Below are 23,490 nucleotides of genomic sequence, written 5' to 3'. Positions count from 1 at the left end.
TTAAGCTGTGTCCTTTCGTCTTTCCATTTTACCACTTAGCATCTTGTCAGGTCTGACCCATCATTACCATCTGCTCTTCCCCCTTCCTTTGGCTCCTGATCCTGGCACAGCTTTTGCCAAATGAGATGGTGCCACCAACACAGCATCTTCAGTCTTCATCCTGGGTTGATTAAAACATCCATCAGGATAGATTCCCTGGGGATATGACTGTCGTCAGCTGTGAATCTGTCCATGCAGCCCTGCAGCCCCCAGGTGCTGCGGAGGTCAGGCAGACCCATGGGCCTGGAGGGCTCTGCTCTGCCACATCCTGGACTCACGAGGCCAGCGGTTCACCAGCTGGTAGAACTCAGGGTGATTGACCCCACTCACTCCCTGCTATATCCTCTGGCCAGCACTCTTGATTGGTGTGCAGAGCCCCCTTTCTGGGTTCTCTGAGCCTTGCTCAGGGAATCCCTGTTCATTGGGACCACAGCCAGCATTGAGGTTGCTGATCTCTGCTCTGGAATTGACCTTCGCCTTCCTTGAAAGTTGGGGCCAGCCCATTTTGTGTCCACTGGCCTTGCTCCCATCTTTGTCTCCAAGATCCCTGATGGTGACTTGTAGGCTGTTTGACAAGTACTCTCAGGACCTTTCCCACGGCCAGCTGATGAGATCACATGGAGGACAGTCTGCCAGCACTGTCTTTGTCCCTGCCTTCCATCCACCTGCCCTCCTTCCATCAGCAAGCCCTTCCAGCGTGGGCACCGCTTCAGAGCCGGCAAGAGTGCCGCACACCCGGACCTCCTCTGTCTGCCTCCCGTGGCCACGCTTCCTTGGAGAGAAACTTCTCTCTCCTTCCTCTCTGTCCTGGAACCCTTTTTGTTACCCTGGGTGTTTTCCAGGGCTCCTCTTTTGGGAACCTAACCTTCCTGCCCTGATTCTCAGAGGCTCACGCCTCCCTGCTGGCCTTTTGCGATGCCCGCTCTGCCAGGTCCTGGAACATGGCTCGCTCCCTTTACAGTCACTTCTCTCCCCGTTCACATCATTTAGGCTCACAGTTTGCCTTCCTGCATCTTCTACCTCCTGAGCCATCTTCTGTTCGGGAATCTGGCCACACGTTCATCCCCCTGTGCTCCTCTTTATGATGGGGCGGATGGCAGGGACTTTATTTATGCCCCTCCCCATTCTTTCCATCGGGCACGGCCCCACGCAGCATCCTGAGCATCCAGGCTGGGCCGTGTCCGCCTCCGCTCTGCCCTTGCTGTGCTTCCTCCTGGACTGCCCTCCCCTCTCCCCTCCAGATTTTATCTTTAGTCCCTTCATTTCTTCTCTATGAATTCTTCCCTGACTCCTTGGCCTTGTCTCTGACTGTCTGCAGTTCCTTCAGCAAGATTTGCGTCAGCCACCACCAAGTCCACTGCATGGGTTGTCTGGGTCGCCCTCGGCAGTCTCGTGCTGTGACTCACCCTGTGTGTGGCTGTGCCCGGTCCCTCCACTGTCTTGTAGCCCCTGCAGGGGCCTCATCTTGCATTCTCTCTGGGACCCCAGCCCCTTCCAGGGCCAGGCCTAGAACCGGGTCCACATGTTTTCAAAAAGAGACCTTCCCGGGTCAAGGCTAAATGATAACACCACCAAGTGTCTTTCCCTGAGACCAGACACCTAAGACCCATGTGTCCAACTGTGGGTGGCATTTGTCACTGGGGGGCTTCTTAGATTTCCCTGTGGCTTGCATTTAAATTAATGTTAGCTCCTTGCAACTTACTAGGAATCAGGTGCTGGTTGTTGTTTTTTTTATAACTTTATTTATTTATTTATATGGTGCTAAGGATCGAACCCAGTGCCTCACATGTGCTAGGCAAGCGCTCTACCACTGAGCCACAACCCCAGCCCCTCAGGGTTTTTAAAGGACTTACTCATCTAGTCATAACAACACTGTGAGATGTAAGTACCACTCTAGGTCCATTTCACAGATGAGGAAACTGAGGTAATTGCCAAACTAATTAGCTAGGAAGTGGCCAAATTGGGATTTGATGCCAGGCAGCCTGACTCTAGAGCCCTTAAAACCATGTCCTTTACCTATCATTCTGTCACGTGTCCCCTGTCTATAAATGCTCATTAGTCCGGCCACCTTCTGAGTGCCTTGCTCATGACCTTGGCTTGCCCAGACCCACCAGAGCCCTGCAGGCTTGTCTGGGCCCTAGCCCGGCCCTGGGCTTCTGGGCTGGTCCAAGGAGGTGGGCAGGCTGGAGCTGAGGTGGGAGAGGTGGCAGAAGCCCAGCTCTTCTTGTGTCTTCCTGCCATGGACTGCACGGAGCCTTCCAAATGGTGACGTAGCAGCTTGTGCTAATGGTCTTGGAATCCAGGCACCCAGGGAAGGTTCTGGGGCCCTGGTGGCCTCAGGCCCCATCTGGGGGAAGGGCAGGCCCTGGACAACAGAGCAGGGCTGGTGCCAGGGTTAGGGCCAGTTGAGTAGGCCCGGAAGACAGGAGTTGTGGGGGGGCACACAGGAGGGACTCGGGGAGCCTCTGCCCCGCTCCAAAGCCACTCCTGTTTTCTTTGGACCATAGAGGCTGCATGCTGAGAGCTGGAGTGTGTCTTGGCAAAAGGCTGCAGTGACAGAGCCTTCTGACCAGGGAGGCCTGGCCCCGGGAAGGGTGGCCTTTCACTGTTCTTAAAGGCACAACATGCGTGGGCAGCCTGCGTTTCCAGTTCCTCTGGTCCCTGCCTCAAGGTTACAGGGAGGGGGCCAAGCTGGGCCAGGGCAGAAGCAGCCCCTTAGAGGGAGGCTAGCCTTGGACAGGTGTGGCTTGGCCAGTGCACGTTAGAGCTCTTCCTCTCCTCAGTGTCTCCTCAACTTCGCTGTTTAGTGCTCACTGATACCTGCCCTGCTCCCTTCTGCAAACCTGCTCTAAGCAAAGAACATGGGAGCACCTATACGTGTTGCCTGAGAGGACAAGGCCCATGCCAAGACATGCAAGCAGCAGGTACTGGTTGAGGTTCTGGGAAGAGGGACTTTGGCTCCCCCATCACCCAAACCAGCAAGACCCTAAGAGGCTTGCGGTCTGGGGCTGTGTCTTCTACATTCCCCAGTTCTGTGAACTGCCCTTCTGCACCTGGATCCTGAACCTTTAGGGAGGCCTGGGTCAGAGTCAGCGCTCCAGGCGTGCTGCATCCATAGGTGGGAAGGACTTGGAGTAACATACAGGGAAGAACAGGCAAGGCCCGGATGTCAGCTGAAGTCTGAAGTCTCCCAAACTCCAAGGATCTGAATATGGGCTGAAGCTGGGAAGCCAGAGCTCTCCTGCTGGCCTCAGCTGCCACCACACAATTGAGTCCCCACTGTGTGCCACGCCTGGGGTGATGGGAAGCAGAGTCCGACCCCCGAAAGTGTGTTGTTCATGGTGCTGGTGTTTCCATGCATGGGCAGTGCCCGGCACGTGCCAGGTGCTTGTGAAAAGTTCCTGGATATTGTCTACATCGTGTGTCCCTGATGCAGGGCCACCCTGTGAGTGGTTTTTATTATTCTGGTATGCCAGTGAAGCTCAGAGAGGACTAGTGGCTTGCCCCAGGTCACCTAGGTCAGCTAGGAAGTGGTGAAGTTCCAAACTGAAGCCTGACCTGGAAAGGAGGCTAAGATGCATCCAAGGGACCCCTGGATGAGCAGGGAGAGTAAGGAGGGTCGGGGCTCCATGGAGGATGCATCCCAACATCTGGAAGGACTGGGAGGATGTCAGAGGGAGAGGAAGGAGCAGGGTCTCCCCTCCCCCACCATCTGCTTTGTCCTGGGCTGAGCTGTGACCTCAGAGGACTTTATTAACATCCTAATTGTGTGCAGCTGGCCTCACTCTGGCCCTAATGAGCTCATTATCCTCCCTCCTTAAGGAGGCCATTGTGGCCTGGTCACCCTGGGGACAGCAGTGGCCTGGGAGTGGCCATCACTTCCTGCTGCCCCCAACTCCTCCTGCAGAGCCGAGGCCCCCAGCACTCCCTCGTTCTGTCTCTCTCAGTCCCTCTTGCCTCACTCTCCATCTTGGTCTGTATCACTCTTAGTTTCTAAGTCTCTCTCTCCCCACCCCCAGTAGCATTGAGAGTCCCCAGTTAGAGTCCCTCTGGCAGGGCTTTGAAATTGACCAAACAGGTGAGCCCAGGCCAAACACGACCAGCTCCCTAAAGATTATTCTAGCCTGGAGAACTGGGCTCTGGCCTGGGGCTGCGGGTCTCCCTTCCCACTCCCTGGCCCCAGAATCCACCATTGAGAAGAGGGTTGTTCCGGGGCCTACCAAGCAGAGCTGGCTCTGAATGAGAGGAACGTCGCTATGCCTTCTGGGCCTTTGCCTGCTGGAAAGGGCTGGGCCCTGGCCCCTGGCACTGCAGAAACACAGCCCTGACTGAGGGAAAGGCCAGAGGGAGGCAGCTCTCAAGGAATTGGCCAGTTGTTTGTTCTCCTTGATGACTAGCCCAGAGGGGGGCCTGGTCTGAAGGCCAGGTTTCTCCTGCATGTCAGATGTCTGCAGTGTCCCCTCGAGGGTTCCTCTGGAACAGCCAGCAGTTTCCCATTTGAGGAACTGGATGTGGGATCCCTTTGCCTGCCCCCGTCTGGGAGGGGTCACCTCAGCTAACGCTACTCCAGGTAGAAAACCTTCCTAAGCAAAGGCCTGGCAGGTGTCACAGGGCAGGGCTGCCAGGCTGGGCTGGAGGCATATGCCAAAGTGTCTCCCAGCCAGCCAAGGCCTTAGGGGGTCCCCACCATCTCCCGCTCCCACCAGTCTCACTGCCTCACCCCCTAAAAGAGCCTGCTCCCCCTTCACAGTTGACTGCTCAAGGAAGAGGCCAGGTGTGGCTGCCAGTCTGTGCCATGTGGGCACAGACATGGTCACTTCCACAGTCCAGAGCCAGGTAACTTAGTGAAACTTCACTGAGTCTCTCTCCAAAGAGGCCAGGAGGATGGAAGAACAAGGCTAGCAGAGGCCAGCTTGGAGTCTAGAATCATCTTCCTGGTGGCTGGAAGAAGAGGTAGCTGTGCTGGTCCTGGGTGGTTATCTTTGTTAACGAAGAGCTTCATCAAGTTCATAGCTGCCATTTGTATTCTTACAATTTCACAGATGAGGAAACTGAGGCTCAGAGAGATTAAGGCAGTTTCCTGAGGTCACAGAGCAGAGAAGTGGCAGTAGAGGAATTCAGACTCAGACCTTTGGCTCCTGCATGTCCTCGCTGTGCCAGTTTCCTCATCGGCCAGGCTACTGACTGCAAGCGCAATTCTGCCCCAGATACAAAGTGGACCTGGTGCCTGTAGTGCTGACAAGATAATTCTCAGACATCAAAGCAGCTATGGTGACGCCCTGCATACTATTGGGACCTGGAGATCTGTCAGAGAAGGCTTCCTGGAAGAGGTGGGCTGCAGCAAGGACTTAGGATGAGCTGGATATGGATATAGAGAGGAGAGAGGAGGTGGCAGGACTTTCGTGCAGGGAACCATGTGCAAAGGACAGAAGCCAGACTGAGAGTGATCCTGAGGCCTTTGGGGCAGGAAGGGAACCTCCCAGGGTGCATCCCCCGGCCCCATTGCCCTCTGTGCTCGCAGACATGAAGTACAACAACTGGGAGAGAGCCAGCCATGCTGGGGGATAGACCTCCATTCTTCCAAAACCCCGAGGGAAGCCTGGAAGCTCTGCAGAGCAGGGCATCCCTGATGATTCACCTTGACTGCTAGAGGACCCGCACATGGGGGCCGGGAATCCAGATCTGACCCCCGGAATTCATAGCACGAGCTTCCTCCTGTAAAGCAGAGGGATGATGAGAGTAACATTATTCCCAAGATCCTTGAGGAGTAAAGGGATGTCTGTCAAGCTTGGTGCCTGACACAGTGCCCTCCCTGTGCTTGGCTGTAACTATTTATAATACACAGAGACCTAGCTTTGTTCCCAGGTGCCCATATGCCCCCCACCAAACAGATGTGCACACATACATCACTCACCTCCCGCAGACTCAAATACAAGCTCTGGTCTGCACCCACACCCAGCACACAGAGACTACAAAAGGCAGCAAGGCCCTGCACATATTGGGGTGATCCTGGGAACCCCACAAAGCTTGCTAGCTGGACCTTGAACCCTCTTGGACAGCCGAGTCACACCCAGGAGGTCAGGTTGTCTTGGTACCTCACAGGAACAGTTACTTTGGTGCCCCAATTAACATCTGAGCCTCTGGCATTTGGGAGAGGCTTGTCAAGCAGCCATGGGTGGGAGCAGGCCCAGGGGGGCTTTCCAGGAGACCCAGCCATGTGACTCATGCCAGGAATGCCAGAAGGTCTGTGTGGAACCAGGGTGGGTACCATGTTCACCCACCTAGGCCTTGTTTGAGCCTGTCTGTTGGCTCAACAGAGATGCCCACAGTCAAGCCTCTGGCAGACTTTTCTCTATAGCCACTGTCTCCTCCTCAGAACTGATTCAGGAGGAACCTGAGTCAGAAGCCACACAGCCCAGCTCTGCAAGCGTTGGGCTGGAGTGGAAGCCTAGGCTAGTGTTCCCAGGAAAGATTGTCAGGGGCCACCAAGCTGGGAGGATGACAGTGTTAGACCCAGGTCTTAGAATCAGAGCAGAATAGGATTCTAAGATACTTTTTGGGGAGAGATGCTCACAGTCAGTAGGCAATGTGTCTAGTCATCCCAGAAGCTTCTGGAACAATGGAGACTTTAGAAAGTGCAGGAGTCAGACAACAGGACACATGGGACGTCCAGAGACAGTGTGAGGTACCAAGTGTGGTGATGCTTTGCCCACTGGACACCTCTGACATCCATTCAACCCCACAGCAAGCCTTGTCCAGTTCCCCCTGGGTGCTGGGAGGCCAGCAGAGGTAGAAGGCGAACCTGGCCTGCCCGGCCCTGGAAGTACCCCTGGTGGTCACAGGTGCAGATCAACCCTCTGCCCTGAGTCCCTGGCTCCTGGGGAAGGGAAAGAGCCTCATGTACATGGAAGGGTTCCCAGGAATGGAATAAGGGGGAGAGGACATGATGCTTCCAACAGAGAAGGGACCCAGGTCCTGAGATCATAAGGCCCTTGAGACAAAAAGGAAGGTTCATGCAAGAGGGCAGCAGCTCCAGAACTTGCTTCCCAACTTTTCAGGATATAGACCAGCTGGATGAGACTGGTAAGAAAATTCCCCAGAAAGCGGGGGTTCCAGGGCTCATAGTCACCAGCAGAGCGAATGTTATCCCGCTCTGTGCTCATGGAGGGGAGCCTTGCCTCCTGCTGAGGATGACTTTGGACCTGAAATTCCAGAAGTAGAGAGAAGGCTTAGAAGACAGCCAGCCATGAGACCACCAAGATGCCTGCTTATCTGGGACCTTGAGCTCACACAGGGAAGGGAGTAGTCTCCCAGTGTGGACGAACAGGGAGAAGGGAAGTTGTTTGGGAGCGCGGCATTGGCAGGGACACCTTGGTGTGGAAAAAGAGGCTGGTTATGAAGTGGTCTTGGCAAATCCTCAACCAAAGCCGTGCTCCTGAGCTACGCTGTTCCTCAAAGCACATCTCATTTCATCCAATGACAATAAAATCCCTGGCCCCTGCCCAGGCCTGTCCTGGAGAAACCCACTCTCCAGAAGAAAGGCTCCCATCTGAGGCCAGGCCTTCCAGGAACTCCCTTGGCTACTGGACATGGCTCGGTCTTTGGAGGTCTGCTTGGAAGGATCTGGATGAGATGTGAAAGACTCTTGACCAGGGAAGTCATGTGTAATCCTCAGCTTTCAAGAGCCTCCAAAAGTGACCAAAAGTTGGTGACTGCTCTTTGGGGGTCTTGCGGGTTATCCTGGAGAGCAGGATTTGGGGCAGTAGCACCTTGCCTGGGGTGACTTGGAGGATTCAGTGCCCACCTGCTGAGGTCTGTGGTAGCAGGTGACTTTTTTTCTCCAGACTGGGCTCACGTGATGCTTGGTGATTGTGAAGGGTGATTAGCGAGGCCTCTCTCTGTTCAAATGATTGAGACCCAGCTCCAGGTCAGCTAATCAGTTGCCCTCTCCCGTGGACCTCCAGGTCAATGAACGGTTCCTTGGCTCATTCAATGAGGAGGTCCAGCAGGCTGGTCTAGCTTTAGTTCACCAGACTCCAGGGTGGAAGATGTCCTTCAGTCCTGGCTCATCCTCCTCCTCATGACTTCCCTGCTTCTTTATTGACTTAGCTTTCAGGCTGTCTCTTCCCACATGCCCAGGCTTTGTGTGGGACTCAGGATTCAGATCATCAAAGCACCATCAAAGCTCCTAGAACAGTCCCTGAATAGCCTTGCTTGGGTCACAGACCTACCCCTGAATCATCACAGTGTCTGGAGAGATGACAAGCCAATCAAGAGATGGCTGGCCAGCCAGGTGTGGGGGTGCATGCCTGTGATCTCAGTGACTCAGGAGGCTGAGGCAGGAGGATCATGAGTTCAAAGCCAGCCTCAGCAACTTAGCAAGGCCTTAAGCAACTCAGCAAGACCCTGTCTCTAAATAAAATATAAAAAAGGACTGAGAATGTGGCTCAGTGGTTGAGCATCCCAGGTTCAATCTCTGCTACAAAGAAAGAGAGAGAGAGAGAGATGGTCAGTCAGATGGGCCCACTTCAGTGGTTAAGGAGGCAAGGTCATGTGATGCAAATGAAGTGAGATGGAGCAACCTTGCTCCATGATCCTCAGCCAGGGTCTGTGGAGAAACTGCTGGGACTGGGGCTTCCTGGCAGAGACTGATAGGGTCCCTGCAAGTGCTGCCCTAGAGGCTGAGGGGCAGGTATCCCAGCCAAGGACCCCTAAAAAGGCCAACACCCTTTGGGTACTTTAGGGCCCCATCAGCCACAGCTTCTGAGCAGCCAAGCCATTGCTTGGGCTTCCAGGAGGATGGTGGTGCTACTCCAAGCAGCCCTCCTGGTGGCCCTTGCCTGATAGGATCAGAATGTGCAAGTGGCTATGGGTAAGATGAAGGTGGCCACATCCGTCCTATTCAAGCAAGATGCAGCTCTTTACCAGCCTGAATTGTGCTTAGAGGGGAGTTCCATGCCCACCCCAAGTCTCAGGCCACAGAGTGCCTGAAGTGTCCCCACTCCCACTGGCTGCTCCTGATTTCCTCTCCCTGAGTGGGCAGCCCTGGCCCTCTGCCTCCTTCCAGCCTACACTCAAAGAGTGGACAGAGAAACCTCCTCGGACATCATTCTGGAGACAGATCCTCTAGTGCTTCTTGACCAGCTTAGGCACTCAAAGTCTTGGGAGATGAGGGTTTGGAGCCAGAGCAGGAAAAAAAGGAAGTTAGACCATGTTTTCACTTCTACTAGCAGTGCGAGTGTGTCCCCAGTTCTCCCTGACCGATGGTTCGTGACTTGCTGGGCCAGGCTGCTTTTTTCAGGCTTGTATGGGTTGTGTCAGGGGAAGGCCTTGGTCACTGGGGTTGGCCAGGCCTGAGGTGGGAGATGGGCCCAGGAAGCAGAGGGCAGGACCTGGGTTTTTCACCCCAGGCAGAGATGGACAGACTGTGGGTCATGCCAGGCAGCCAGCAGGGGCCCTGGACTGTGGTATTTGATCCATTTGAGGCCTCTGAACCAAATAGGCCTACTCTCAAACGCCCTCTGCAACCCACCCTTTCTGGAGAGTTCTACACTCTGCTTGCAGCTCTGCAAAACCCATCGAGGCTCAGACCTGTTTGACTCAGAGGCCCTCCTGGGGTTATCCTCTGTAGAGAAGGCTCGTTCAGTTCTCTGAGCTGTTGGCTCCTCAGGACCAGGTGCAGAAATAACTGGTTAGTCTTCATTGTGTGGCTATGATTGCCAGGGGTCATGTGAGGGTGCACTGCCCGCTTATTATGATTGAAATGACCACACCATTCAAGGGCAGCTGGGAGTGGCGCTGAGGTGACAGTACCGCTGACCTGTGCTAGGGAAGCGTGAGGCAGTCATGCCTGGTTGCCTTTGAAAGCAGAGGAGGCACCGACATCCAGCCTTCCCATGGTCAGAGTGGGTTGACTCACGTCTGTGCATGGACGGAGCTCTCTTGGCTTTTCCCACGAGGTACATTTCTCATGCAGGACATCGTTATTTCTATTTTGTCTTTGTATTTTTTTTTCATCAAACATGTGTAAGGATGGATGGCTTTGTTTGGTCATCTCAGGGAGGCTGTTGGTCTTTGTGGTCTCGATGAAACACAGGCACCTTGAGGCTGGCCAAGGGCAAGTCTTTGCTGGGTGCCCGGGCCATCTGGCCCCATACCCTGTCCTCTGGCCTCTCCTTCCTTCCACAGCCCAGCCCTCAGTCCACCTCCACCATCCTGCGAAGGTTCTCATGGCCTGTTCTTTCTTGTCTCTTCTGCAGGATGGTGGTTTGTGAGTACCTCTGAGGAGCAGGGCTGGGTCCCTGCCACCTACCTGGAGGCCCAGAATGGCACTCGAGATGACTCAGACATCAACACCTCCAAGACCGGGGAAGGTAAGCGTTCGCAGGTTCTCAGGAGGGAGAGTAGAGGTTGGGGTGCATGGCCAGCTGCCTCTGGGGTCAGCCCCTCCTGGAGGCAGGAGGCTCTTCTCCCTAGAGCCACTGAAGTGGGTGGGGCCAGGCACTTTCCGCTGTATGGAAACCAGCCCACAAGCTCACCTCCCCAGGCCCGCTCTGGCCAGCCCCCACATGGGCCTGAGAACACAAGGGAAATTCCCTTGTGCAGACCCCAGGCTTTGGCAACTTTGGAACAGAGGCTGGGAAAAATATTCTTAGAGCTAGAAACCCCCAGAAAACACCCTCTCTTTGGAAGCCCTGGACACCTCTCAAGGACCCCACAGAGACTTGTCTATGGTACCAGCCCCTCACTGGGCTTCCTTCAACAAGGATGACCCCAAGAGACTAGGGGTGTTTGACTCCTGCTTTGAGTGTGTGTGTGTGTGTGTGTGTGTGTGTGTGTGTGTCCTTCCCCGGGTGGCCGTGTGTGTGTGTGTGTGTGTGTGTGTGTGTGTGTCCTTCCCCGGGTGGCCGCCAGCCTGGCCAATGGCACAGGCTCAGGCAGGTCCATGAGCCATTTCCTGGATCCATGAGGAAGCTCAGGCCTCTCACTCAGCCTCTGATTAACTCTGGCTCCATGAGGTTTTTCTGGGTGTTTCTCCTTGCATTTCAAGGAGGCTGCCTCTGCCCCCAGGCCAACACTGGCCTTGGCAGCCTGTCTGTGGACTCGGTATTCCCCAGAGCAGGCTGCTGAAGCCCAGGACTTCTGAGCCACCCCCGGTTCCCTGCTGCCTGCTCCTAGTGTCTTCCAAACCTCCTGTGGCCTGGCAGTGGCAAATCTTTCCCTAACCAACCATGGGAACAATCCAGATGGATGTGTCCAAGAGCCAGAGAGATGTAGGCCTGCCACCCAGGGCTCAGGCCACCTCTAGGTCTGCTCCTTCCACACCCACCTCCCTGCTGCCTGGGCCAAAATAAGCATCTCCCCCAGCGCCAGCTCCTTATTCTTCCCTCCCCTAAATGTCAGTTAGTTCGTTGGCAGTTGGGGCCCCACCCTTCTTCCTGTGTCAACACTTTATTTCAGCCCCTTGATCAGAGCTTGACCTTTTCAATGCATATCCACCTTGGCCAGGTCTCCAGGGACTAGGCCCCATCAGGGAGGGTGCAAGTTTCAGGCTGGGCTGATCCCTGAGCCCAGGAACTGAGTCTGCATCCTCTCCCATCTGGTCCTCTGGGCTAGTGGAGCGCCTTGGCCCTGGGGTGGCCTGGTCTGTACTCCTAGATTCCTCCTCCTACCTAGTTCTGCATCCTGGGAGGCATGCCGGGGCCCTCAATAGCAATGGCTCACAGAGGCCCCGGTGCTAGGCCAGGTGCTTTAGATACCCTTGCCACCACCCCTGGAAAACACTGTTGCTGTTCTGCTTCTCAGGTTTGGGTCCTCTTGGGCCGAACCATTGTGCCACACGCCTCTCGTGAAGCATCTGCTCATGTGCAGGGAGGCCACTGTAGGAGAGTGTGTGGTTAAGAAGGCAACGCCAGCAAGGGCAGACGAGAGGTGTACGTGGTAGAGTGAGCAAAAGCCCAGGGCAGGAAGCAGTCTGGCAGGCCTGGGAGCACGATGCCAGCCTGGTTGGAACAAGACACAGGTGCTTTGCATAGAACAAGGGATGGCAGTTTGTTGAGGACCTTGGCCTTGATGGAGTAAGAATCAGGCAGCAATCAGTGTTAAGTTCTGTGTTTGGGCGCACGTGTGTGTGTGTGTGTGTGTGTGTGTGTGTGTGTGTGTGTGTGTGTACGTGTACTTGTGCACCCATGTGCCCCCTTTTACAATTTCTGGTAGGACCAGCCACTGTGCTATGTCCACAGTGCTGCAGCTGTGTGCTAGCTGTGTAACTTGGGAGGTCCCTTAGCGCCCCTGGACTTCTGCTTCCCCACTCGTGCACTGGGGCTTGTGCTGACCACACAGGGCTTCTGCGAGGCTTGAGCGAAGTGGTCTGCCAGTGGTTTCGACTGGGCCTGGCTTGCAGGGAATAAACGTCAGCTACCATAAAGGTGGCTCCAGGTCCAGGCATCAGCTGAAGTCCCTCTGCCACCCAAAGAGGCCGCACTCCCTCACGCCACCCCACCTGAAAAACCCCACACAGGACCTGATTAATGTCCCCAGGGCTCCTTAAAACCTTGTCTTGGCCCCTGCCAGAGAAGGAAGTGTCACCCTATGAAAAGTGAGGAAACAGGCTTGGAGAGGGATGGCAGGCCTCACAGGGTGGCACAGGTCGCTGGTGGTGGGTCTGGACTGTAGTCCACACCTCCTCGCCTTTTTCCCAGACCTCGGCTTATGTGAGGCAGGTCAGATGGGTCAGTCTCCTCCCAGGGAGAGCAAATGTGTCCCAGAAGGCCTTGCAGGGGTTTGGGCAGTTTTTCTCTCATTCTTACCTTTGGCCTCCCTTCCTCCCCTGGCTCCAGGCCACCTGGAAGCTTCCTCCCACAGTTCCAGGTGGCAGGGCCAGCAGGCACCCTGGATCCCTGGTCCAGTGTCCATTCCCCCTGGAAGTTCCATAGGAAGGTGGGGCACCCAGAACTGGGGCCTGAGCACAGGGGTGCATGGAGGCTCAAAACTCAGCCATAATAACTAGAGGACCAGTGCAGGGTCTGTCCAGAAAGCAGCCCTGGCAGAGGGATCTCGAGCAGGAAGAAGCTGGGGAAACTTAAGTCTCTGTTGTCAAAGACCCAAGTGGATGGCACGAGGGAGAAGGGCCAGGGCTGCGGCATCGGCACCTGTGTGTTTTATTCAGCAAACTTTCCCAGGTCAGAGGCACTGTGCTAGGCCGTGGGAATGCCGAGACAAGAGGCAAAGTCTTGCTGGGTGTGGTGGCACACTCCTGTAATCCCAGTGACTTGGGAGGCTGAGGTAGGAGGTCACGGTTCAAAGTCAGCCTCCTTGACTTAGCAAGGCCCTAAACAATTCAGTGAGATCCTGTCTCTAAACAAAATACACAAAAAGGGCTGGGGATGTGGCTCAGTGATTGAGTGCCCCTGGGTTCAATACCTGGTACAAAAAAAAAAGAGGAAAAGTCCTCATCCTCAAAGGACTCCATCCAGTGGGACAAGTGGGAAAGCAAAGATATAAGCCAGAAAGTTCAAGGCCTGCCGGGAAGGGACTCCAGTTCTATCCTGGGCACACTCATCCCTCCCCACGTGCTGCCTGGCCCACGGTGGCAAGCTCACAGTCATACTTGTTGAGTGAGTCGATGTGAGCCCAGGCCGTCTGGGACCTCAAGCCCTCTGAATCAGCCTACCCCGGAAACAGTGATCGCTGCAGAGGGGCCACCTCCCAAAGAGGGACTTTTTTTTGGGGGGGGGATGGGTACTGAGATTGACACTTTACAGGCACTTTACCACTGGGATCAGATCTTCTCTTTTTAGTTTTTTATTTTGAGATAGTCTCTTGCTAAGCTGCTGAGGTTGACCTTAAACTTGCCATCCTCCTCCCTCAGCCTTCCCAGTCGCTGGGATTCCAGACATGTACCACCACGCCTGGCCGGGATCTTAAGCTCTATAGTTGACTCCATGGCTCTGGGGCATAAGCTGAGAGGTTTGGGTTTGGTTACATTTTTTCCCACATGCCAACCATATCACCTGTGAGATCTACCCGCATCCAGCCGGGTCTGCCCCTCGGCTCAGTCCAGGTAATGATGACCTAGAAGCGTGTTTGGACCTCCCGCTCCATCCCCTCCTCCCCTCCTCCCCTCCACCCCCCTCCCATCTCATCCTCATCTCCATTCTCTCCGTTGGTTCGTGTCGGCCGCGTGCTCCATCACCATCTCCCACACCAGTGTCCAAGAGACGCAAGGCCCATCTGCGGCGCCTGGATCGCCGGTGGACCCTGGGCGGGATGGTCAACAGGCAGCACAGCCGAGGTGACTGGGGCACACGCCTCTCACTAATGCCTGCTGTCTCTCACTAATGCCTGCTCCTTCCCACCCTCTACGCTCTGCCTCTGGCCTCTGCCTCTGGCCTCCTGACTTTACCATAGGTACAGGCCAGACTTTCCTCTCACCTTCTGCAACTGGGAGTGGGGAAGGGACCTTGCTTGGGAATTGGGGTGGACTAGGGGTGGTGCTGATTTGCTGGTGTCCTGGGGATGGGGGTCATGGGACTTAAGACAGTTGTAGGTCCCCCAGAAAGGAACAGAGCCTTGAGGAGGGGGGTGAGGCAGGTCTCTAAGAAAGACCTTGCTTGCCCTGGACAGCATAGATTGAAGGAACCAGAGGGATCTCAATCCCTATAAGGGTATCTCACTCCATCCTTCATCGTCTCCTTCTGCTGAGAAAGACTCCCTTGGCCAGGCTGTCCTTGTGGCTGCTTGGGAACTCAGTCAAAGAAGGACCAGCCCACATACCTCCTGCTTCGGTCAGCTCCACTTAAACTAGAAAAGGTGCCGAAGCCAGGCACAACCTGGAACCAGGGCGCAGCCCTGACCAGCTGGGGTAAGGGGTTAGGCCCCAGCAAGAGCAGTAGACTGGAGTTTTAGGAGGGCCTGAAGCAGGAGGACTCCAGGGAGCCTCCTGACCTGGCTGTGGACTGCTGAGGAGGCGAGACAGTTGCTGTTAGAGTTTTCCCAACATGCAGGAGCCTGGGAGGTAAGGGAAGAGGGTGTGGGCCTCTGAACACACCCCTCACCATCTGCAGCCCCCTAGACTGGTGGATGGCCAGTTTCTCCTACCCCACAAACAGCAGAGAGTATGCTCCTCAGGGTAAGGACACAGCTGGAAGCAGCTTGTCACCCCTGAGAGGGTCATGTAATGAGCACTGGCCTTTTGGGAACACAGAGATGCCCAACTCACACTCACCACCCTCAAAGCTTGTTTCCAAAAGACAGTGGGAGCATGTCTTGGTGTCTGCCCCAAGCCTGAGGCAGCAGGAAGTCTGGACTCTTGGGTGGCCACAGCCCGTGGTTGGCTCAGCATCAGGCTCAGAGCACTGGCCATGAGGAACCCAGCTTGTTCCGAGGGAGGAGCAGGGGCTGGACCCCGGGGACTCATGCAGGGCAGGGGGCTGAGCTGTAGAAACAGCACCAGGCAGAATGTAAAGCAGAGGCCACTTTCAAGCCAGAGGGAAGGAACGGCTCTCCTGGGGAAGCAGCCTCAGCCCTGGTGGCAAAGGAGAGTGGAATATGGACCTGGAATCACAGGCATGGGGGTTTGGCCTGCTCCACGCTCTACACACTGAGCCCCAAACATGACTGATTCCACAGACACGTAGCTAGGAAAGTACACGCCCCTACACAGCTCTCATGGCGTGGCCACAGGCGTGGCTGCAGTGCCTTGTCACGTCCAACCCCTCCTCCCCAGCGCAGCTACGCATCGACAGTCCTGTGCACACAGCCACTCACAGGACACATACATAATTCCAATTATGCAACCACCCGCAGACCATGCCACTGTACATTATTTACAGTCACACGTGCTTTATACATACAACTAACGGCTCACAGTCACATCGCATCGTCATGTTTGGCAACACCCACAAGTCCACGTACACATAACCCCCATGTCAAGGGTCCACAGGCGGCACATCCCCAACTATTCACAGGATGATCCATGTGGACCCAAATACCCAACCAAAGGAATACATCTACATCGCCCATACCTAGCATGTACCCCTGCCCCAAATAAGAGGCCAAGAGACCTAAACGGCATAATTTCCAGCCTTTGCTTTGTTAAACCAGGCAGCCAAGAGAAGCCTGCAGAGAGCTGGCTGGGGACATGCACTACAAACAGCAGAGTGGGCGGGGCGGGGTGGAGAGGGGACATTGAAGAGCTAGACAAGAGAAAGCGGTGCTTCCCGGGGCCCCCAGTGCACTCCCCATCCCCACAGCCAGCCAGGCCTTTGGAATCAAAGGCCTCTCCCTCGTGGAGGGGCGAGGGAGGCGTGGGGGCCGGGAGGGGAGCCGGAGAGACTGCTGACAGAGGGGAAAGTGTCTGGAAAGAGGAGGCCTCTGTGGTTTGGAAACTGCAGGGCTTCCAGCCCCCGCCTCCCAAACCAGAGCAGTCTGTCCACCTCCCCCTGCCCACTCACCCTGCCAGCCACCTGGCCAGGCCTCACCAGGGCAGGAGTGCCACCGTCCCTGCATGGCACAATCACAGCAGCCCTGGAGGCCCCTGAGCTCCCAGCCTCCCGTCCCTCAGCTCTTGCAGAGACCCTGGCCCACCCGAGCCACTCAGCAGGCCACTGAGGCCATTTCTGTCCATCTGTGCATTCTCTGGTCTGGATACCCCCACTGTGGGGTTTGCGGGCCAGGTCCAGAAGAGTATCTGTCTCCACTTGTCCCTCTAGTCACCTGTGAGTTGGGAGGACCCATGTGGCACACATCCAAATGGAGGCAGTCCATGCCTCTTCCATTCGAGCCAACCAGAATAGAAGGCCAGTTTCCCATGGGGTCAAGCGGGAAGAGTTGGTGTGACTGCCTGGCTTCAGGGATTAGGGACCTGAATTCTCCCTCATTGTCCTGCCCAGTGACTAGGTCAGGGTGAGCCTCAATGGCAGCCAGTGCACTTACAAGGAGCACATAAACTCCAAGGGGATGTGTCACAGCCCAGAGCCCCTAAGAACAGGGCCTTTTGCAGGACCTACTCAGATTTGCAGGCCAGAACTGATATCTGGTTCTGTCCCCCTCCCTATCCCAGGAGGTCAGAGAAAACAGAGCTTCCATGGCCTGTGGGACTCTGGCTGCCATAGGCACCCTAAGAGGTTGCAGTGGCTGGGCCTGGCTGCCCTGGGAGGCTGAGCCCACACTACATGGTCAAGACCGTTCTTGGCCGTGGGGCAGGGCAGGGCTTCTCTCATCTTCCCCTCAAGAACTGTGATTTTTCATTGCAAAAGCAACCTTGCTAGGAAAACTTCAATGGTGGCTTCCTGCTCAAACCACAGCCTTTTAAAAATAGCCCAGCCAAACAAAGACAAAATATGAAGCACAGGCCTCACCTCCCCGGGCCTCAGACCTGGATTCCTGGGGCCTGGTGCTGCCCCTCAGGCCACTGCCTGGGCCAGGGTTTACCGTGCCCCACTGGAAAACGGAGCAGGACCAGAAGCAGGCAGGAGAGCGAAGGTTGGCCCAGAAAGCGGGGAGCTGCTCCAAGGCCCGAGTCAGAGTCTGTCTGGGCAGGTTCTCAGGCAGGCTTGGCAGCAGTCCTAGGTGGGGCTGGAGTGGAATCTGGGCCCTCCCTGAGTCAGAGCTGAGAAAGGCCCTCGTTGTGGAGAGCACGCTGCGCAGTGGCACAGCCCCCTGTGGGTCGTCACCCACACTTTGCTTTTTGGCAGCCTTTCAGATGAGACCAGTGGCCCATCAGTTCCATCCTGCAGCCTGGCAGGACAGCCACCTCCACCCCAAAGGGAGTCACTATCTTGGCCCAGCACAGGGCTGCAGACAGGACCCTGATAATCCAGGGGAGAATGAACAGATGGCCCTCCCTGAGCAGGGAGTCGGGGTGGCAGCTGTCCCCCTCCCCGACAGCTGCCAGAGGCTCAGGCAGGCTGCCTGAGGGTCCAGCCAAGGAGTCCAGGGGGTGGTTGTCGCAGCTGGGAGCCAGGGAGGGGCTCTTAGAGGCCAGCTCCTGCTATTTCCAGCTCTCTGCAGGCTTCCCACTTTGGCCACTGGCCCCGCCCAGCCCGGCCTTCCTCTGGCGGAACCGCCCACAGCCCCCTGCTGCACCAGCACGCTCCACCTCTGGAGCACCCAGGCCCCAGAGGACCTTCCCAAGCCTTCGCCCAATTGCCAGCTTTTCCCCGCTTGTCTCTGGTTCTCCCAGTGGGACTGGGTGGGAAGTGTGACCCTCTCTTAGCCTCGAGCCATGCTCTAGGCAGAATCTCACCTAGGAGGCAGGGTGTCCTTCCTGGCCAGCTGTGGCCTCCCCAAGGACAGGGGTGGACCCAGCAGACTTGGAAGAAGCACCTCCCTGGAAACCTGAACAAAGGCCCTTGAGGGAGGCGTAGGGCCTCCTGCAGGAGGGAGGCTGAAGGAAGCCAAGGGGATGCCTGGTGCCCAGCCTCCCCACACCCGTCCTTCCAAGCTCTTCCTGAGGTTCCCCAAGGTGCCCCTCTTGTTGCCTTGGGAAAACCTTGAGCAAGATCCTTGAGAGTAGCATAGACATGGATGAGCAGTGAGTGACCTGGTGGGTGGCTGGGGCCACACAGCTCCAGGAGCTGTGGAGAACATGTGGCCCAGCAGTGGGTGAGGTCCCCCTGACTGTGGCAGTTCCTCACACCTGGCCACAGGACCTTTATCTTGACAAAACAGCCACTCCCATAGGGCTTGTGTTCCATGGAACTGGGGGAAATTACAAGATCTGCTGTCAGTGGGGGGCCAGGTGCTTAGTGAAGGCTTCACCAAGGAGGTACCCCTAGAGCTATCTGAGGGTCAGACTGAGGAAGGATTTAAGGGGCCGAGGTGAGGGCAGGGCCAGGAAAGAGTGTATGGGACACAGATGGAAATGTGGCACATTTAAAGAGGGTTATCCTGGTGGTCCTGAATGCATTCGGGGGTCACCCAGCATTGGTCTCAGACTTTCTGACTCAGACTCTGTGAGAGCCGGTTCCTCCTAACTCTGCTTCTGGGGCCCTCTGGACTCCAGGCTCAGCATCCTGGTTGCCATTATCAGATTGGGAGGGCTGACCTCATGCTTCACAGGGCTCTGCTGGGCAACCTGGGGCCTGGCTGGCTTTGGCGCACACTGGGTGCAGCAGGAACCCCTGCGCTCATGACCTTTCCACTGCTACTTCTGAGGCCTGGTCCTTCCCTTCCCCAGAGAAGCCAGAGCTGACCCAGAGAATTTGGCAAGCAGTCAAGCAAGGCCAGAACTGGGCAGGAGGGGACAAGAAGAAGGGCCTGCACCCCAACCTCAAATAATCTTACTCTCTTACTCCCACTGTCCACTCACAGAGGAGAAGTATGTCACCATTCAGCCTTATACCAGCCAAAGCAAGGACGAGATTGGCTTTGAGAAGGGTGTCACCGTGGAGGTGATCCGGAAGAATTTGGAGGGCTGGTGGTACATCAGGTAGGACCCTTAATAGAGCCATGAGATCTGGCCCCTCCCAGGTCCTGGGTCCCAGAGGTGGTGCAAAGTGGCCATGGCCATCCGCTGGTGAGTAGGTACTCACAGCAGCCCTGTGCCAACTTGCGCAGCTGAAAAACTCCACCAGGGGTGCCGGTCTTGCAGAGCGCCCCCTGGAGCAGGAAAGTGAGACTGAGCCCAGCCGCCCTGCGCAGGCGCCTACAGGCCATGGTGCAGTTCCTTCCCGCTCGTCTGCCCAGAGGTCTGCACATCTGAATTTGGTTTTCTGCATCCGGCCTTGGCTGCCCGGTTTGATCCACAGCTAGAGCAGCTTGGAGCACTGGTGTCCCTAGGCCTTGCTGAGGTCCCAGCAGACTGCCTCTGCTGCCCACGGCTCAACTCTCAGGGCTCCAGATGTGGGCCTGTGGCATCCGTGTCCTTGGTGTGTGAGGGCTTTTCCACTCCGCAGGGCTGTCATGAGACTAGGGTAGAAGAAAGGCCTGAGTCCAAAGCCCAAAGGCTCCTCCTTCCCCTGCCCCCTCCCTCTCCCAGAGTCTAATCCCACTTCCTAACTGAGAAGTCCATTTAGGGGTATGGGTCAGGGAGTGGGGGGCTCTCCTGACTTGACTGGAAGTAAACTGAACCCTGTGGTTTCACTCACCATTACCAAACCAAGGCCTGCCCTTCAGCCCCCTCTGCCCTCCAAGGCTCTTGCTCTTGGGAGATGCTGCTGTTGGTTCCTTCGGAGCAGCTCAGCTGTGGGGACTTGACCCAGCTTTTCCTCTGCTGCAGCCCAGCTGGAGGAGACTGCCCGCTATTTGTGGGCTCAGAATCACCCTCAGCCCAGCACACCCAGCAACCCCGGATCCACCATGGGCAGGATGTGCACTGAGTGGTCTCCCTCAGAGGGGCCAGGGTTCTGTGTGGCACCCCTGTGACTGAGGCAATGTGAGCACTCATGGGACAGTTGCTCAGAACCCAGTAGAACATGATGGTGTTAAAGGTTAGTCTGCTGAACTGAAGGATAGGACGAAGGCCACTGGCCACATGGAATCCAAACCTTAGTGTGACCTGGTGGGAAGTTCTCTCCCCTCGTGGTTCTTGCTCTGTTATATATCGCTCAGGAGTAGCGAAATGTCCCTTTGTGTCCTGCTAGGTGGATGAACAGTACCTGAATATGTGTTGCCCACAGTCACTGCCCCTGATTTTTATGTTCAGGCTGGGAAATTAAAGCCAAGCCAAAGACTCTGCAGCCAGGAACTTGACGTGGAAAGGTCAGCAAATGTCCTGGCAGGCTGGTGGCCTCATTCGCTTGCCTGGAAATGACCTACAAGGCTGCTTTCTATTTTGCTTTGTTTTGCTTCACTTTTTGGTTTTCTGAAATGACCAACAAAGTCATTCTGAGCTGCTTCTAGTCAACTCTCGTCCCCATGGCCTAGTCCCTTAGCCAGTGGGAGTTCCAACTGAGAAAACTACGCCGCAACAGTTCCACCTTAAGAAGGCTGCCAGACACCCCCTTAAGTATGCCATTTCCCAGCATTCCATGCTCTGTGTTGATCCCCATTTCCTGTCTTTCTTATCCTCCCCCACCTCTACACACACACACACACACACACACACTCTTGCTCACTCTCTGCAGCCTGCCCTGCTCAGAGCTCAGAAACAGCTGGAGAGAAAAGGGCCCAGACACACAGCCACTCCTGGTGCCCTTGCATTTCCCTGCCCAGAACCTGGTTTCATCTAAATAACATACAAACTGTGAAGTGGGGGCACTCGGGCTATAAACAGTACTCACTTTGCTCTTCTTTGCCTTGGCTATTGGCTAATCGGAAGCTTAGGCACTTTTACTAGTTGCTTCTATCTACCTTTGAAAGTCACCATTTGAAAGTCACCATTACACCTGGGAGCCATCACAGCCCCAACTTCCGTCCTTCATTCACTGATATCTGCCTTCCAAGCCCAGACAGATGGGACAAGCTGTGCACATTTCCATCATGGACGGAAGGAGCCTCCTCCTGCCTGCCTGTGCTCACCAGCAGAGCTCTGACATGGTAGAAGCTTTGACTTTCAGTTTCCTTCTCCCACCTAATGAGCTCCTGAGACAAAATCACCCAGGGAGGGGAAGGGGAGGACTGTCAGACATCTGGCCTGGAAGAACCATTCCAAAGAGCCAGATGTGTCCCAGGGAGCAGACAGGGACATTGCAACTCAGGCCTGGGGGCACTGGCCAGCAATTGCCAGTCCAGGAAGCAAGTCCCCAGTGAATTTGGGAAAAGACTCAACACCACAGAGAAAAGGGGAAAAGCTTGTTTTAAGAAGCCATCAAATCACCAGAAATGAAGTCAGCCCTGTCATTTGTGTTTTGCTTTTGTTTATGAGCATTTGGGTTTGTTTTGTTTTCGTTTTGCCATACCAATGGTTTTAATTTCACCCAGTCATGTGCTTTACTCTTGTCATTTATGGTTTCTACTTTTGGAGCCCCACTTAGAAAGTTTTTCTCAATGCCCCACCCCCAAATTATGTAAATATTCATGACTACCCCCCCATGGTGTGAGGCCAGATTCTTTCTTTCTTATTTTTTCCTAACTGAATAATGCCTTGTCCTCAAATCACTTATTGAATAATCCATCCTCACCCCACTAATTTGAAATGTTGCCATTAGCCTGTTCATGAACTTACTTTGTGAACTTGACCCATGTGCTATCCCTGCATAGTACCAACACCCTCCCCAGTTGGTCAGTCTTCTTTATTCACCTCTTACTAGTTGGTCTCAGTGTGTCAATCCTTCTGGAAACACTTTAGCAGTTACTCTGTTCCTGCATCTTGCAGAAAAGTAAAATTGAGCTCTGGGAAATAGATCTGTCCATAGACCAGAAATCACCCTGTGACATCTCTTTCCTCTCTAATAATCTCTTTCCTCTGGGGCATTTAACTCCATAGACCACTTTCTCATCTCTTATCTCCCATGTCTTATCTCTAGGGTTACCAAATGATGGTGGAATAGCATTCACAGTTGTGAATGGCCATTGTGAAGTCCACCACTGGAGAACGCTAATCTCAGGATCCCATGTTTACCCCACCTTGCAGAGAATGAGAGCCCATGCCAAGAGGGACCAGGCAAAGCAAGGGGAGTTAGAGGGAAGAAGCTCTGCTCTGAGCATCTTCCTGAGCAACCCTCAGCTCTGGCTCTCTCTGGAGTAGTGGGATTACCAAGTCTAGCAGAGCATGGTAGAAAAGGCTCAGCTGGGCAGGGCCAGATGGACACTAGGGCCTGGGCATGGAAGAGCTATAATGATGGTGTGGCCCACTCCTCCCCACAGATACCTGGGCAAAGAGGGCTGGGCACCGGCATCCTACCTAAAGAAGGCCAAGGATGACCTGCCAACCAGGAAAAAGAATCTGGCGGGCCCGGTGGAGATCATTGGGAACATCATGGAGATCAGCAACCTGCTAAACAAGAAGACGTCTGGGGACAAGGAAACTCCACCAGCTGAAAGCGAAGGCTCTGAGGCCCCCATTGCCAAAAAGGAGATCAGTCTGCCAATCCTGTGCAATGCTTCCAATGGCAGTGCCCTGGGCGTCCCCGAGAGGACCGTCTCCAAACTGGCCCAGGGCTCTCCAGCTGTGGCCAGGATTGCCCCTCAGAGGGCCCAGATCAGTAAGCATATCACTGGCCTCCAGGTCCTTGCGCCACAGAGCTCTTTATAGAGAGGGCACAGGGTGCAAGGAAAGCCAGAGGGGAGTGCGGAACCCAAACTACAGACGAGGGACCCCTGGCCCCCATGTTCTCAGCTCAGGTCATCATCAGTGGGGAAGGCAGGAGAGTGTGGTGGCTCAGCCCCTCCCAGCTGCTCCTCTAAGGCGATCACAGGAGTGCAGGCTGCCAGCGTCCCCTTCCCCAGAGACCAGGAAGGCTACTCTTCAGAAGAATGTATTCCAAGAGAAAGAAGTGCTTTTTTGCACTATGCTAAAGGCTTTAGGAGCCTAGATGGTTAATGCATGGCTGATTTTAAAAACAAAGT

General features: G+C 55.3%; 1 protein-coding gene across 3 annotated transcripts in view; it reads left to right on the top strand.

Moving 5' to 3' along the window:
• The window catches only part of Sh3pxd2a (SH3 and PX domains 2A), a 225,410-nt gene that overhangs the window by 186,394 nt on the left and 15,526 nt on the right, over positions 1 to 23,490 (top strand). For all 3 annotated transcript variants that reach the window (XM_047552631.1, XM_047552629.1, XM_047552630.1), the window contains 4 exons: positions 10,299 to 10,412; positions 14,249 to 14,332; positions 19,354 to 19,471; positions 22,789 to 23,126. In XM_047552631.1, coding sequence (XP_047408587.1) covers positions 10,299 to 10,412; positions 14,249 to 14,332; positions 19,354 to 19,471; positions 22,789 to 23,126 — 654 coding nt within the window. The remainder of the gene's footprint in view (positions 1 to 10,298; positions 10,413 to 14,248; positions 14,333 to 19,353; positions 19,472 to 22,788; positions 23,127 to 23,490) is intronic.

Source organism: Sciurus carolinensis, chromosome 5, assembly GCF_902686445.1.
Source record: "Sciurus carolinensis chromosome 5, mSciCar1.2, whole genome shotgun sequence".
NCBI classification, from domain to species: Eukaryota; Metazoa; Chordata; class Mammalia; order Rodentia; family Sciuridae; genus Sciurus; species Sciurus carolinensis.
The sequence above is the reverse complement of the archived record's forward strand: the minus strand, read 5'-3'. Positions and strand labels throughout refer to the sequence as shown.